This window comes from Podarcis melisellensis (genome assembly GCF_964234715.1).
Source record: "Podarcis melisellensis genome assembly, chromosome: 8".
NCBI lineage: Eukaryota > Metazoa > Chordata > Lepidosauria > Squamata > Lacertidae > Podarcis > Podarcis melisellensis.
Genome location: NC_138540.1, coordinates 62,827,961 through 62,844,213, shown reverse-complemented (window position 1 = coordinate 62,844,213; position 16,253 = coordinate 62,827,961). Strand labels below are relative to the sequence as shown.

Here is a 16,253-nt window from a genome sequence, read left to right as displayed (position 1 = left end):
GAATTTGCACTATTCTGAGCTGGAAACTGAGAAGCATTTTAAGGTCCAAGTAAGTATGCAGATCCCATAAAATTTAACTCTCTGGTACTTGTTGTACCTTTGCATATGGGGTGGTATCACTGAAATTGATCTTTATGCTTTGTTTCAATTTTAAAAGCACTCCAGTTCTTCTCAAACAGACCAGCCCTTCATTGCCCCCTTGCAACAAACATACAACAAAAATGAAAGGGCACTTAAGCTTCAGAATAAGGGGGGGGGTATGGAACAGTAGAACACCTTCAGAAGTATCCAGTGGCGTAGCGTGGGTTGTCAGCACCCGGGGCAAGGCAAGTAATTTGTGCCCCCTAACCCGTGGATTTGTGCCCCCTAACCCCCAGATGTTGCGCCCGGTGCGGCCGGCCCCCCCCTGCACCCCCCACGCTACGCCACTGGAAGTATCTATTTAAAAAACAGAGAGGGGAGAAAAACATGTATGACCATAGACCATATATAGAGTTAGAACACTAGTCCTGCAAACTCAGTATTGCCCAAACTAGTGCTAGGGATTCTGTGGCCCTTCAGACGTTGGACTGCAGCTCCCATCAGTCCTGCCAGCATGACCAATAACAGGTGTGCAACAACATCTGGAGGGCCACCAGTTCCCCACCACTGGTCTACACTGCATGACAGTGACTCTCTAGCGTTCAGACAAAAGCTTTTCCCCCAGTCCTACCTGGAGATACAAGGGATGGAACCTGGAGCCTTCTGTATACAAAGCATGAGCCCTTCCCACGAAATACATTTGGAGAAGAGGCCAAGACTGAGAGTTGCAAAATAACCTCACCTCAACCACAAACCCACTAGGTGGCTTTAAGCAAGCCACACAGTCACACACACTCCACCTGAGGAGAAGAGGACTGGCCTCCTTTACAGGACTGTTACAATGGTTCATGAGATAAATGAGTGTGAAGTTCTTTGAATACTTGAAATGTGTTATATAAACGCTAATTATTATAATGATGAGCACAGTTGAGTGGTACCAGCAGCCACCATTTTCTTTTCTTTCTTTCTTTTTTAAAAAGAGCTTTGTTTTGTTTGCTGCTGATTGACAGAAACTGGGTGCAAAAGAGGAGAACCAGGCACAGCACAGGTGTGCGGAAGGGAGAAATCTGAAATTATGCTTCTGGGGGCTTAGCCATCAGCTGTTGGTATGAAAGTCCCAGCCAGGCTGCCAGAGAAGGAGAATGACAAAGTTGGAATGGGAATGTAGAAAACAGAGGTGTAAAATGTAAAAATTAAAACAGATCTCAAACTGAAGGTTGAAGTTAGAGGTGGGTCCCAGAAAAGGCAGCTGTATATGGTTTTTTGTAATTATTTCTCATCTGAGGCCAAGCACTGTAAAAGGTTTATTTCACTTAATCAAGCAATGCACAACACAAAAGAGTAGCTGTGGAAAAGTGCAAAACCAGAATGATACGTTCCTAGATTTTGTACAATGTCACCAAAAGGTTTTTTTCCCTCTTCCGAACTAAGATTGCAAGATGTGATGTTTTAAACAAGCACTAGAAGAAAACTTCTGTCAAAACATTTGGCAAATGAACAGTCAGATCAAGAGCTGAGATTGTGGAACTATGCCAGTAGCATTTAAAGGCAGGCTTACAACATCTCCTCAGCCGACAGTTGCTCTTACCTGGCGTTGGGGCAGCAGTGCTGGGTTGCACAGCAGGGTTTGTTGGGACTACAGGATTACTATCATTGGTGGGGGTGCCAGTTGGAACAGAAGTAACCAGCTGCGTTTCCCCCATACCCTTCCCATGAAGACTGCTAGAAGTTGGAATGGCATCCTCCAATGAGAAAGGCTGGGTAGAAGTGTTGCTGGATGGCTCGACTTTCTCAGCGTTTGCAACAGGACTGGGGAATGCAGCTGCGAGAGAGGGTTCTGAAGTGGAGGCTCCAGCAGGGGCCTAGTGAAAGCAAGAAAGGAATGTGACAAAGCATTCACTGACCACAACATCCAAAATGGCATTTACAACCTAACTCTTATCATCACTAGTCATGAAAATTTCTCCTCTCTGTCAGAAATTTCACCCCATTCAAGGGCCCCATTCAGAGGAAGAGTAGGGAAAATGATGTAGTAGTAGTAGTAGTAGTAGTAGTAGTAATATTCATTATTAAGGTATGTGTCATATCACTTGAGAAAAACATGTTTGGCTAGAAACAGCTGGGGGTGCGCACACATGCACAAATTGCACATTTCTGGACAAGAAAGATAGGGGGGAAATCAAGTTTCTGGAGACTGCATGCTGATTGGAGAAAGTGCATGCTGCCTGGAAAATGTGCAAAATGCAATTGAGATATGACCACTCCCAGGGGCCTGTTGAAGGTTAGGTATCCTGACTAAAGAACGTATAAAATTCTGTCAATATATGCACATTTCCCAAGGCCTATTGCAGATTATGCATCTCGACTGGGAAATGTGCATAATTCCTTCTTCATGGAATGATTATATACACTTGAATATGAACAGTGGCTCGTTATGCACATTAACCACTCAGTTTACATTCCTTTAAATCAGGGGTAGGCAACCCAAGGCCCGTGGGAATCAGCATGTTTTTACATGAGTAGAAAGTGTCTTTTTATTTAAAATGCATCTGTGTGTTATTTGTGGGGCATAGGAACTCATTCATTTCCCCCCCAAAATATAGTCCAGCCCACCACATGGTCTGAGGGACTGTGGACCAGCCCATGGCTGAAAAAGGTTGCTGACCCCTGCTCTAAATTGTAAAATTCCTTCCCTACAGAGGTGCATGTCACACCTTCACTATGCAGTTTTCAGCTAACACTTTATCCTGGCCTTTGCATGCCTGAGAGGTGTGCTTTAAATTGTTGTAACCTGCCTTGGAACCTGTTGATGAAGGGTGCAAATAATAATAATAGGCCTGAATGCAAAAAAAAGATGGGATTATGCAAAAGTAAATTAACTAACAGCCTCTGCCACGTGAGAGAACTGGATGTTCAAAAGGAGCACACTGTGCAAACAGAATTTCTGGCTTTATGGTCAAGAACTTGGGTGACAAGCCCATTTTGCTCACTTATAAAATACTCCCACTTTTGAGTGCCGTGAGAGACTAATCAGACCAGTGTAAACAAGACAAGGGGACAGATGAAAACAATTTCCTTTCTTTCATAAGAAAATTCCTTCCCCAGGCCCTCCTCATTCCGGTGAGTAGCCTGAGGCAGCCAGAACCAGACATATCAGCTTTAACTGGGCTTATCTGTATATGCTACATATTTTCCTCAGTTGATCTTTGTATAGCATAAGATGAACATTTAAATCACAGCACACAGAAATATCAACAACCTGGACTTGATTTTCATAACAAACAAAAATATCTCAGCACACTTTCTTGTGGCACAGTCAAATGGCAATACTTAAAAGGTCAAACTAAGGGCGAGAAATTCATGACTTCTGTTATCATGTACGTTATGTAATTTGGGAAGGTGAGTATCAGCCCATAAAGCTCTGGATGTGAACTCTGGGCTCAGGCCCCCAGTTATGAAATTATTTTGGGTTGTGGTGCTGTTCTGTTCAAGATGTGGTATCAGCTGAATTTAAAGGGATGATCAAAACACACATTCAATTCATAGATGGAGAGAGAGACCACTAGAGACTATTGGACTGAGTCAATCTGGATTATGAATATTGGTGACAGCACTAGTTATCTGGTTTAGTATATGAATTTGATAGGCTGGTAATGTTCATATCATTTTGGATCTAGCCTTGTTTCCTCAAGAAGCTATTCTCTGGTATGGAATGTTAAATGAGATTCTGAAGGTGTACATCCCGGAGACCAAGTGCCCCAAACCACAATGTACACAAACTTTATTTAATGTTAATCCATGACTCTCAATGAAACTCTTGTTGATTGCTGCAAAACTACAAAGCCAGTTGCTTTGAAGGCATATGAAAAGAAGTTCTTTCAACACTGCAGCCTCATATGCAATGAACTCTCATTTACTGTTGTGAACTATGTGATCAAATCATCAAATCAACAAGCAGGCTCATGTTGGCAAGCAACTTCTCTAATTGTGTAAATCAATTATCTCAATTATTTCTTTCAAAGATTTTATGTGGTGGTTGCCTCCCCATCCAGACCCCAATCCCTCTCTTCTCCTGCATGGTGTTGTTGTTTTTTTAGTGGGAGATTGAGAGGCCTTTCCACAATAGCTGGTGTTCAATGGGCTGGAGTGCACAGCAAGAGAGATCAAACTACATTTCTCAGGATGTAATATACAACTGTGTGCACGTTGTACAGCACTATCACTACGCATGTGCTAACTATCCGGAACTCTCTTAAAACTCTCAGGACAATCACCAAGAAAGCTTGCACTGAGCCAATTCAAGACAGGGAGCGCAGTTTGCCCATCAATAGTCTAGAAATAGACACAGGCACATACATTTTTAATATGTGCAACCTTTTCATAAGTAACTGTTATGAAACAGTTCTCAAAATTCAATGGTTTGTTACTGGCAAATTCTGGTTTCTTCCCTCTTGGTTCCTCCACATATTCTGCTGATGAACAGCTTTCTGTGTCAATCCCTATGTTTTTAGGGGCAGGGGGTCACGTTCTAATATATCTAGAACAATGTTCAACTCTGATCACTCTGTGATAACTCTGATCACAGGACCTAAATTTGCAAATGCAGCAAATATGATCAGTAACCAAGGCAAGCAAACACTAGCCAAGGATAAAGACACTTCAGCTACACCACAGTCAAAGTGGAAGGCAAGAAATACTAACCTTGTAAGAGTTTCATTTGAAAAAAGTGCATTATTTATAGGGGTTGCTTCTGCAAGCATACCACAGTGATGCAGCAGCAGACCCCTTAATCAACAGTGCTGTACTTGAATACTTCTCTTGACTAGTCAATCACTGTTGTCTGATTCAAATACACAGCATTGCGCATGAAGACAAAGGCACTAATTTGGCAATGGAGCCAGACTGCAACTTGGCACGTGACAGACTCTCACTCACTCTCATGAGCATATGCCAATTTGTCTTCCTGAGGGGCTTTTAAACATTTTTAATATGAGCAGTAAATGTGAGACTATCTTCCCCCAACATAGTGCTTCTGTTGTAGGGAAAATGCAGTGTGTTGGTATTGGCAAAATGAAATTCCTTCTCCCTCACCAAGTGTGTTTGTTACAACAGTTTGGATAATAGATACATGAATGTCACAGACAGGTCCACAGACAAGTGCGTGCAACATCATTATGAGTTTCTGTTCTGCCCTGTATTTGTTGCATACAGTACTGTTTTTATTCTGCTGCAGTTTGTCTTCCGCCAAAAAATTCATTATTTGTCTTTCACTGAGGTGAAATGACATAACTTATGTAAAGTATTTAAATAATTACATAATTTATGTTGCCATTATTCCATTCCGTCCCATTCATTTAAATGCAAAGGGAACACAATGCAAACTGGGTGGCAGAAGCATAATCAGTTATGTATCCATTGCTGACTGAAAACAACAATGAATACCAATTATATTCACTGGATTGATTTCTGTTCCAGACACGGGGCAAAAAAGTGAATGCTGATAATTCCTGCTCCTTTTTCTGCTTTCTTTGGAATTCTCTGACATCGTTAGACATCCCCAGTAATTAATAATTCCTGCCCTATCATTATTGCATCTCACACACAGCATGACTTCCCTTTCTTCCACAGCCCCCGTCTCATTATGTGGAGGTACACTGATACAGTTTATGTTTAATGCAATGTAGTGCTAAGAATAAGATGTGGTATTTTCCCCTTGCTTGCCTTAGACAACAGCCGGGGTACGCCATATTCTAGTTAACATATTCTCACTTCATTTCCTTCAGAACATTATTTGATCCTATGAGAATATGTCTTAAATCCACTATTTATCAATCAAGCTACAATACTGCTATAAGAAGCAAAATATTCTTTAAAAATGCCACTTCCAAGGGAGAATGCCAGGTTGGGACTGGGAGCTCTATAGCAATGCAGGAGGTTGCTGGGCAGCAGTGTGTGTATCCTATCCCTTTCCCACTCCTGAATATCTCCCCGCACCCCTGAAAAGCACTGCAAGGCTCCTGCTTCTGGTTAACTGGAGCCCTGAACAGGAGTATGCCTGAGAGGGTGGAGATACACAGCAACACTGCCTGGCAAGTCCCCCTTTTAAATTACTATAAGAAGCAAAATAGACAGTGTGCATCAATCTTTAAATGTACATAACTACACTTAGATCTTGTAGGAGGATGTGGGTTATAGGACTACTCGTGGCTGTGATTTTAAGATGGCTGTTGTGCAAATTATATTCACTTTTTCTTACGAAGATTTTTGTCCTGTTGGGACCTTCAGTTATTGCAAAACCTGCTTTCCATAACTTGGAAATCAAAAAATGTAAGTTCTCCATGAGAGAAATCACAAATGGGTCTTTAGTGGTAACCCTAGGGAAGTGGCCTGGAATTGCAGCAAAACATCAGATTTCAGAGAATTTATTTTTACAGCCTTAATTTTACATTCTCTGCTCAGCTGGAGCATTAGAAGAGAATCTGATAGCTCAGAGCTCAACACCCTGTTGTTGAAATCAGCAGGGAAATTAGGGACACATTACTATTTATCACTTAGGGCAAGCAAGAATCAATCTTAGCAGAGGGATTGCAGTGCAGTCTCTACCACACTGGATCACTTCCTGAGCGACAGTCTCTTGTGAGAGGCCAGATGGTTACGGTTTTAGGGAAGCATCATTATTGATGTATTGCTGAGACAGAGGAGCCAAACAGCAGTTCCTAAGTGACTGTTAAGAAGTCAAGGGCTGAGGGACAGCTGAGTCAGCAAGGCAAAGTTAAACCATGCGGTTGTTTTGCATGCTAACTAGGTTAGCTCCAGGTTTCCTAGTCGTGTCCTTTGGCTCTGAGCCACATCCTGTTCCACCAGGTTGGCAGTTCTAATATCACAGCTGCAATGTAACCTGGGACTGCAAAATCTGCAACCAGGTACATGAGAATAACAGCTTTTAAGAACCACAATCTACTGAAAACATACTAAGTTGAGCAAGGGATTTCTAAAAATGAGATAGACCCCACTGATAAGAGTTATGTCACTGAGTTGTCTGCTGTGGTAGACTCTCTGTTGCACCCTTACCTGGATGCGAGTAAAAAAGTACACTTGGTACACACCCCACACATATGCTGAGTTCAACCATTCTGTTTGTTGCACTTGCCATGAAGTTATAAGCAACCAGTTTTATTTCTAACTATGAAGGGGGAAGACTGGGAGATGTTTGGCAGCTCTGTGGCCAAGGTGCCTGGAAAGACTGGGCTATGCAAGGCTAAATCAGCACTTGTAGCCTTTTGTGCTCCAGAACAGGAAAGGTCAGTGCAGGCAGAGGGGTGATCTCTAGGAAAAAGTGATCCAAGCAGCTTTACCTAATGGTGCCCAAGCTGGAATACTCTCCACCAGAAAATCCAGTGTGTGGGAGGTTAGACTTTCAGCAGTTGTGTCTAAACTGTAATGCCCCCCCCACCAGCACTCCTCTTAGAAAAGGCACGTTACCTTCAATCAGGAGTGTCCAAGGCAGTGTATGCCCTTCTCTGCCAGACCTTCCCTCTGTCTGAAGTACCTTCAAGCAGAGGCATCCCAGCTGACAAGTTCTCTTCCCTTCCAGACTTTCTTAAGGAAAAAGCTGGGGGGGGGTGTCTTCCAACTTCATTTTTTTACTGTGACAGACACAATTCATGGACATATTTCAGCCAGACAAAATTGTCTGAGAAGAGCATGGAGCAAAGCCAGTGAGGAGTGTGACTTGAGGAGAGTCCCAAGGGCTGTATAGAGAGGCCTGGAAGGCTGCATTCAGCCTCTGGGCTTGAGGTTCCTCATCAAGCAAGTCAGACCTATCAGTTCATTAATCCACAAATGCAAGAGTGAACCTTTGGGTACCATTTCTCATCAAGGCAGTGGACTGAACCTTTTAAAACTGCACTGATTCTAACCACCGTTTTCAAAACTGTTTTGATTTTTTTTATTTCTTAGAATTTCCAAACAATGTCAAGTATGTTGCTGCTATTGTGCAATAAAAAAGGATTATAAAGCATTTATACAACAGAATTTGGATTAGTGTTGACATTAACAATATTATCTTGCACTTACCCTCATGAGGCCACTCCCAGCAAGGTCACTTGGTCTGTTCACATTATTGCTGCTGGGGGGAGATGAACTTTTGAATTTGGTTGTTTTCAAGTCTTCACTGTTTGGCAGCAGGTTTTTTTCTGGATCAATGTGGTTTCTGGGAAAGTTTGTTTCTTGATGTGAAGAAGGAGCTTCCGTCAGATCATTATGGGTGGATTTACTATCCAAGGGCTGAGATGGAGCAGGATGGGCTACAGGACCTCCGTTGTTGGATCCTGTGTCCCTCTTAAGAGAGCTTCCCCTGATGTCTGCCAAGTGTGCTCTGTAAGCCAGCAACTCTTTGAAGGACCTTCTCATCCTTGTTTTACTTTGATGTCCTTCCCTCCAGTCCAGCCACTTAGGAAGATAACCTCTCCTCTCTGCTGCAGGTTGGGCATTTATCATATGCTCAGATCTCTTTACAAACACCAAGATCGAGTCAGTGGTGTTGGTCCAGATTGCCTGACACCAATGAGGCTTGATACAGTTCACCTGGATGCACATCTTTCCCTTGAGCCAAAAGGCATCACAGGTAGGGCTCTGACAGCAAGTAGCTTGACAAGATTGGACAGAGTGAAATCCTTCCAGCAGCTGGAGGTGAACACCATCCAGTGACCTCAAATGGCCTCCCTGCAGAGCCTTCCCTGGCAGACAAGTGCCTCTAGTCCAGCTTGCATCTGAGCAAAGAGAAATAAAATGATAACAATTTTAAATAAGAATCCAACAGCATAAATGTAATCCAGGAAATAATTATATCTGGGTTGTTGTTGTTGTTGTTTTAAAAAACCCTACTTCATTTCTACTCTCTAGTAATAAACATAACTTATCAGGTGTGGGTGTCATCAGCATATTGATGGCACTTCACTCCAAATCCCCCAATGACAGCTCCCAATAACTTCAAAAGGTATTAAACAAAATGGGTTACAAGGCTGGAGCCTGCAGAATCCCACAAAATAATTCCTATGGGGCCAAGCAGTAGCAACCCAATTATAGTTTCTGGAGCCAGACCTCAATAAAGAAGAACCATAGCAATGCACTGTCTCTAACTCCCAAAATCATGTGATAGTCTATAAGGATACCATGGTCAATGGTATCAAAAGCTATGGTGCAGTCAAGGAGAATTAACAGAGTCACACTCCTCCTGTCCTTCTCCCCAAACAGGTCACTGCTCAGGGTGATCAATGCAGTTTCCATCCCAATATCCAGGCCTGAAGCTGGAATGAAATGGGTACAGAAATATTTTTCATTCAAGCATGAAGTTGCCCACCCACCCAAAATTAAATTGTTAGATGATTATGATCTAAGAATAGAAGACTAAACACCCTACAAACAGGAATCATGGGAACTACTTTAAATACTGCCTTAAATACTAATGGCTGCTTTAAATAGCTGCCTTAAATACTAATCTGTTTAATGAGAAGTGTCTTATCTTCAAATGATTACCATTTGTTGCCAAAGACTAGAAGATCATCTTGGCTAGGTCAGAAGTACAAGCAAAGGAGTACTGGCAAACTCATTCACACACAATTGTTTGTAAGATTCTCTCTTTCTACATTGTTATAATCTGACAAGGCTCCCTTGCCCTATAAAACAGCAGCATGCAGACATCAGTGCACACAGTTCTGAACCAGAGTTGCCTTGTATAACTATGAAGTGCAGAACAATGAGAAGTTACAAGAAACTTAGGAAACAAGTTGTTTGTTGCAACTTCCCTAATGGATGTTGGTTAAAGTAATAATTTCACTCAAAGAACAGGAGAACAGATCTGCTATGCCTACCTCGTCCAGGTCAGACCAGGGATGAGGAAGGTTGGGCCCAGGGGTCAATGTGGCCCTTGTGACTCTCCCCTGGCTATGTCCCACACTTTACCGGTCCTGCTCCATGCCCTCCTTGAGTGCTTTTGCCTGAATGAAACATCTCTTGCCGGCCTTAATGGAGAAGGGTTTATGTGCATGCATATAAACCCCTGGCTTTTGAATGGCCAGAATGTAGCCTAATGTACAAAGGAAAGAGTCACATCCATTGCTCTGCCCACTTTTGCCCCGGCCAATCCAGGCATGTGGCCTCCTTTGGAAGGTTGCCCATGAGGGAATGAAGTCCTTGGGCTGAGTAAGGTTCCCACCTGTGCTCCAGACAATGAAAGAGCTCTTCTGCTGCTCCTTGCCACAGATCTGTCTTGCTTCTTCTTTGCCTCTGCCTCACTGCACCCAGCCTTGCCTGGATTCCAGGACCTTACCCCCTTCCCTTGGTAGGTGCAGAGTCTGGCAAAGAAACACAGCTACCTTGAAAACCAAATGACTATGGCTGGGGGCCTGTAGTCTGTGCCTGTGTATTAACAGCTCCAAGGTCAAAGATCTCCTGCAGGAACATATAGCAGAAAAGGGCTATTTCCAATACAAATACCATCCACAGTAAAGTCTGCTCAAACGATTACAAGATTTCCCCAATGGGTGGAAAAAATGGCTAATACCACAGGGTGCCTGCCTATCAAATTTTAGCCTAAAGTGCTTTTTAATGACTGACTTTTACAGAGGAGGTTTTGAATGGAAACACAACAGAGCAAACATCTAACACCACTGGTAATGATGTGCTCATAACACTACCACCTGTTCAGGCCTGAAGAGCCCAAAACTGCACAGCACCACCCAAGGGCAGTTATGAAACTACATAAGGTGTGCTTTACTCCCATGGCACTGGAGTAGATTACTGGTTGAGATTCTATCCTAACTTTTAAATAGCCATACCCACACCCTCTCTCATTTTCAAGATGTTGCAATAGGTTTCTTATGAGGGGGGGGATTAATAATTTTTAAAGTGCCAAAGCCCTTTTCAAAGTATTCTTGAAGATCTGAGCTATCCTAACTCAAAGCATAATATCTGGAGGCCAGTACAGTGGTACCTTGGGTTAAGAACTTAATTCGTTCTGGAGGTCCGTTCTTAACCTGAAATTGTTCTTAATCTGAGGCACCACTTTAGCTAATGGGGCCTCCTGCTGCTGCCACGCTGCCGGAGCATGATTTCTGTTCTCATCCTGAAGCAAAGTTCTTAACCTGAGGTACTATTTCTGGGTTAGCGGAGTCTGTAACCTGAAGCATCTGTAACCTGAAGTGTCTGTAACCCGAGGTATGTGAAGTTGATTGATCTTATTAATTCTGTAACTGGTGTACCAAACATTTCTTGTGCTTAGTGCAATCTCATTAAAAAAAAGTAGTCCGGAAATGCTTCTTATTATTACAGTGGTACCTTGGGTTACATACACTTCAGGTTACAGACTCCACTAACCCAGAAATAGTACCTCGGGTTAAGAACAGAAATCGTGCAACAGCGGCACGGCAGCAACGGGAGGCCCCATTAGCTAAAGTGGTGCTTCAGGTTAAGAACAGTTTCAGGTTAAGAATAGACCTCCGGAACAAATTAAGTACGTAACCAGAGGTACCACTGTACCATGCTAATGGATTTCATTTTAATACAATTGTCACCTGTTTTCACTCCATTGATCAGAGCCTTATATATAAAGTTCCAGGGATTAAGGCCACTTTAAAATAGACAACTAGCCTCTGTGAGATGACTAGACTGGGAAAATAGGCCTCTGCAAGATTAATTTATAACCAGGTCATGTTGCCCTGACCTTTAAAGCAACTCCTTGATTCACATGTTCTTAGCTGCTACTGTGCCATTAAACGAAAGGTTACCAATTCACTTAAGTGAATTAAGTTTAAACTCAACAATAGGGAGAAGGTAAAGAACACAATAAAGTTTTCACATCAGTAAAGGAATTAATTATTGCACATCAAAGACGACTATTTTTCTCCCATGATCTTTTCATGTTATATATTTTTCTTTCTAAATAAACACTGATAATTCCCTCTAAATCTGAGATGTGCTTATTGTGCTTTTGTTTGAAAGCCTAATGGTTTTATATTTGCCTAGGAGTTTAATGGCCACAGAATGGGTTGGGCTTTCATATACACTTCCTCTTATTTTAAAATGTTTTGACTCTCATTTTACCTCTTTCTTTTTCCTTGCATGTTCCTGATGTAACTCTTTCCTACCCTAATATTCCTCATTAAACTGTATGGCAGATTTACAATATCTGTATATCAACTCTGGATTTCATTTCTTCTTTCTATATCACAGCTATAGCATAGTGTCTGTACTCAGATGCAAAACAGGAAAAATCTACTAGCCAGTTGGATGTCATGTTTGTGGTTCTTCAGTGGGTACTTTGTAAATTTCATATTTGTTCAAGTTACTTACAAATATTGTGCAGCCTTTATCTGACATTCCAATCTCCTACCTGGTCTCTTGCCCAGCAATGGTCTCAATGGTCAGCCTTTCATCCTATTTAAAATATCAAATGCTTCCAAACTAAGAATTGCTATCCTTTCTTTGCTCACATCAGGAAAATCAGATGATGATTCAAGTTTTTTTCTGCATGTTCTGCCTTTTTTCAGTTGTTGTTCTAATGGTCACCCATGTAGCACTAAAACATGGCTTATCATTACGTGTGAAATGGGCCACTAAATGTAAAGCATTCTGAATATACTAATATGCTCCAAAAATATTACACATTATTATTACTGGACCTAGAAGAAAATCTGCCATCAGAAGAGTTCTCAGCAATTGAGATGCTTGCTACTAACACCACAACTGGTCATTGAACAGTCTGGCATCTTTGTGTATATTGGCATGAATGGATCCTGAGAATAGTATGAGGTTTGGGGTGAAAAGCATGGGTGTTTTAAATATTTTGTTCCTCATTACATCCTGCATTGCAAAGTCTTGTGTTCCAAAATTCATTCTGTGTTTAGCACACAGCTGGACCTCATTTTGGAACAAAGGGGCTGAGCACCCAATACCACTGGCTGAGAAAGGACAGGTGTCATAATAACAAGGGCATGAGGTCCATAAAACCAATGTTTCTGTGATACATTTTCCATAGCAAATTGGAAGTACTGGCAGCCTTAAAGAAAAATTAAAATTATGTTTGGATTGGTCTTATAAAATGTGGATTTAACAACTGAGGCTTTCCTCAAAGTTCACCTAAAAGACAAAAAAAATAAACAGGATCAAGGGGCTGGCGACCAACTTTATTGGGTTTATTTCAACAGATCCCTGGAGATCTCTTAGGCAGGTTTTCAAGCATGTGTGTGTTTTTTAAAAATTTAATTTGAAGCAAAGCACAGTTTAGATTCTTACTGAGTTTGGTATTGGTCTGGTGTGCTGATTAATCTGTCAAGCACCATAAAAATTCACTGCAGCATAATTAAAATAGGTGACACAGTATTCCTGCCAGCTTTGAGATGGAATGGGAGGGAGGAAATGGTGGGAAGAGTCTTTGAATCCTGAAAACAGATGGGCAAAGCTGAATATTCCTAATTATGTTTTCTTGCCAGCTGCCTTCCATTAAACATTCAAGCTGTACTTACATTTTGTTTATTTGCATTTGTCTCCCTCCTTATCATATATATTAAATAAATCCTCTAAATGCTTTGCCTAGTCACCAAATGTCAGCCAAAGCACACATCTCATTGTGCTTCTTAAGAATGCCCAAGCTTTGGCAAACATATAAGGGAAAGAAACCACATAATTAAGGAGCAGAAATTGCCTTGCACATGCTTGCAGCAAGGGTAGCATCATTAAGCTTTTTATAGAGCTGAAGGATTTAAGGGACACTGGGGAAGAAGCCGTCTCAGAGAGAACAAGGGACCAAGTTAGGTCATACACAATATATGTAATACCTTTCCTGTATCTGGTATTTACATATCAAATAGAAACCATGTTGAGGGTGAGAGATTGAGGCCATGCCTAGGGGTGAGGCACTGATTTCTATTCTAACCTATGTTTTCTGCATGCTGCACTATTTCTGTTCTGCTGCAGTTCAGGTTCCGACAAAAACGTTATTCGTCTCGCTGACTGATGTGACTGAATTTTACGAAATTACGTTATTATGCTTTTCCACACAATTCAATTCAATGCAAAGGCCAATCAGTTCAAAGCAAAGGAAACACAATGCAAATGAGAGGGGGCAAAATGTCACCAATCATGTATTGTTTGCGGACTGGAAACAGCAGTGAATACTGATAATATTTGCCAAACTCATTTCTATTCTGAACATGAGACAAATTAACAAACATTCGTCATTTTCACTTCCACTTCCACTGCAATTTTCCAATATCCGTATCCATGCTACCAAGAGGTGGGTGGGTTGTGAAACCTTCTGTCCTATGCCAGTCCCTAATGAAAATTGCTTCCCTGAAGCTGCAAAAGTCCCTAGAAGAGGTCTCCATTGGGGCTAACAGAGGTATCCCTCCTGACATGAACTGAAGCTTTGAGGGAGATGTCACTGGTACTATAGTGAAGGAGGAATGAAGGATTAGCTACTGTCACCACATATCATGCTTCTGATCCTAATCTGGTTCCCTTTCTACCCCTTGAGGTTGCCATTTAAATTTTTAAAACAAAGATAGCATCCCAAGTGTAAGGAACTCTGGAGCTTGAACTGGGAATGCCTAACATGTGGACACTTGTCTTAATAGCTAATTTACCCAGCTTCTTCCTCTCTCAATTCCCAAGGAAAATAAGCACAAAGGGAGTAAGGGAGATAAACAAAAGATGGGAAAGGCAGCCAGGAGTCGTTTCATCACAAGAGGAAGGGGGATTTGTATTTCTTGGGGGGGGGGGGTAGAGAGAATTTTCTATCTAACTTTTCCTGCCTTTTTGTGGAAAGCCTTGAGAATTCTCAACACTGAGTCAACAGGAAGAATTTTCTTTAACATGGAGAGGGTATGCTAGACTCTGAGAGAAACAACCACTGCTTTGAAAAAGGTAGAACACAAATACTGTAGAATCAACCAATTACATGACATGCCCCAGTTGTGCCTCAGTTACTTCCTCAAAAGTTTGCAGGGTGGGTCCTTCCAGAGAAACCTGATGACTGCTATTAAAACAGCAGAGCAAACAATTCACCAGCTCAAGAACTGCAAAGTATTTATTTTCTTATCCAAATACACACACTCATTAAAGGTTTCGTAACCCTTACAAGTGGCTCAGGCAGTTTTCTTGCACAAGCACTGTGACCGCATGACAGCTAGCTGAACTGCTTAAACAGCAACTGCGTAGGGGGAAAGCGTGCTCTGCTAAGGACCCATATCACTGTCATCAAACAGGCCTTCTCTACACAAAGAAAAGTCAAAGTTGCTTGGATGCTTATGATGGAGCAGCACTAATGCAAGATTTTTATTTTCACAAACAACAGTTGTGGAGTGGGGATCCAGATTGAGGCTCTGGTGTAAGGCTTTAACTCTTTGCCCCCTACTGCTGTCCCAATTCAGAACAGGAAGACAACATACCACCGAGGATAATGGGAGCTTCTCCCAGCCAAAAAATGCCCCAGGTGGTTTCTGAAATTTCTAAAATAATGTCAGCATACAATGAAAGCAATTCCAAGATATTGTGAATTGACCGTAGGTTTTTATCAGCATAATAGCTAAGAACATGGGCTGAGATGTCTTCATTTTAAACTCTCTGGTTGCCCTCTCATTAGTAAGATTAGAGCAGGCTTCCTCAAATGCGGCCCTCCAGATGTTTTGAGACTACAATTCCCATCATCCCTGACCACTAGTCCTACTAGCTAGGGATCATGGGAGTTGTAGGCCAAAAACATTTGGAGGGCCGAGTTGAGGAAGCCTGGATTAGAGTAATACAATACTAGGTTAACCTTATCAGGTTGTTGTAAATATGACCATAAGCAGTACTTTGAGCACATAAAAATGCTGTTTAAGCATTATTTTTATTACATGTAATAGCACAGACTGCAAGAAGATCAAACCTATCCTTAAGGAAATTAGCCCTGAGTGCTCACTGGAAGGACAGATCCTGAATCTGAGGCTCCAATACTTTGGCCACCTCATGAGAAGAGAAGACTCCCTGGAAAAGACCCTGATGTTGGGAAAGATGGAGGGCACAAGGAGAAGGGGACAACAGAGGATGAGATGGTTGGACAGTGTTCTCGAAGCTACCAACATGAGTCTGACCAAACTGTGGGAGGCAGTGGAAGACAGGAGTGCCTGGTGTGC

General features: G+C 42.0%; 1 protein-coding gene and 1 long non-coding RNA gene across 3 annotated transcripts in view; one reads left to right on the top strand and one right to left on the bottom strand.

Annotated features, from left to right (window-relative positions):
- Window positions 1-12,469, top strand: part of LOC309375665 — a 56,928-nt gene extending 44,459 nt beyond the window's left edge. The window contains exon 3 of the long non-coding RNA XR_014170985.1: window positions 12,313-12,469. This is a non-coding gene — a long non-coding RNA (uncharacterized lncRNA). The remainder of the gene's footprint in view (window positions 1-12,312) is intronic.
- The window catches only part of KIAA0319L (KIAA0319 like), a 56,068-nt gene that overhangs the window by 30,223 nt on the left and 9,592 nt on the right, over window positions 1-16,253 (bottom strand). For both annotated transcript variants that reach the window (XM_081921425.1, XM_081921426.1), the window contains exons 3-4: window positions 8,158-8,852; window positions 1,670-1,943 (exon numbers count right to left, since the gene is read on the bottom strand). In XM_081921425.1, the coding sequence (XP_081777551.1) occupies window positions 1,670-1,943; window positions 8,158-8,852 (969 nt within the window). The remainder of the gene's footprint in view (window positions 1-1,669; window positions 1,944-8,157; window positions 8,853-16,253) is intronic.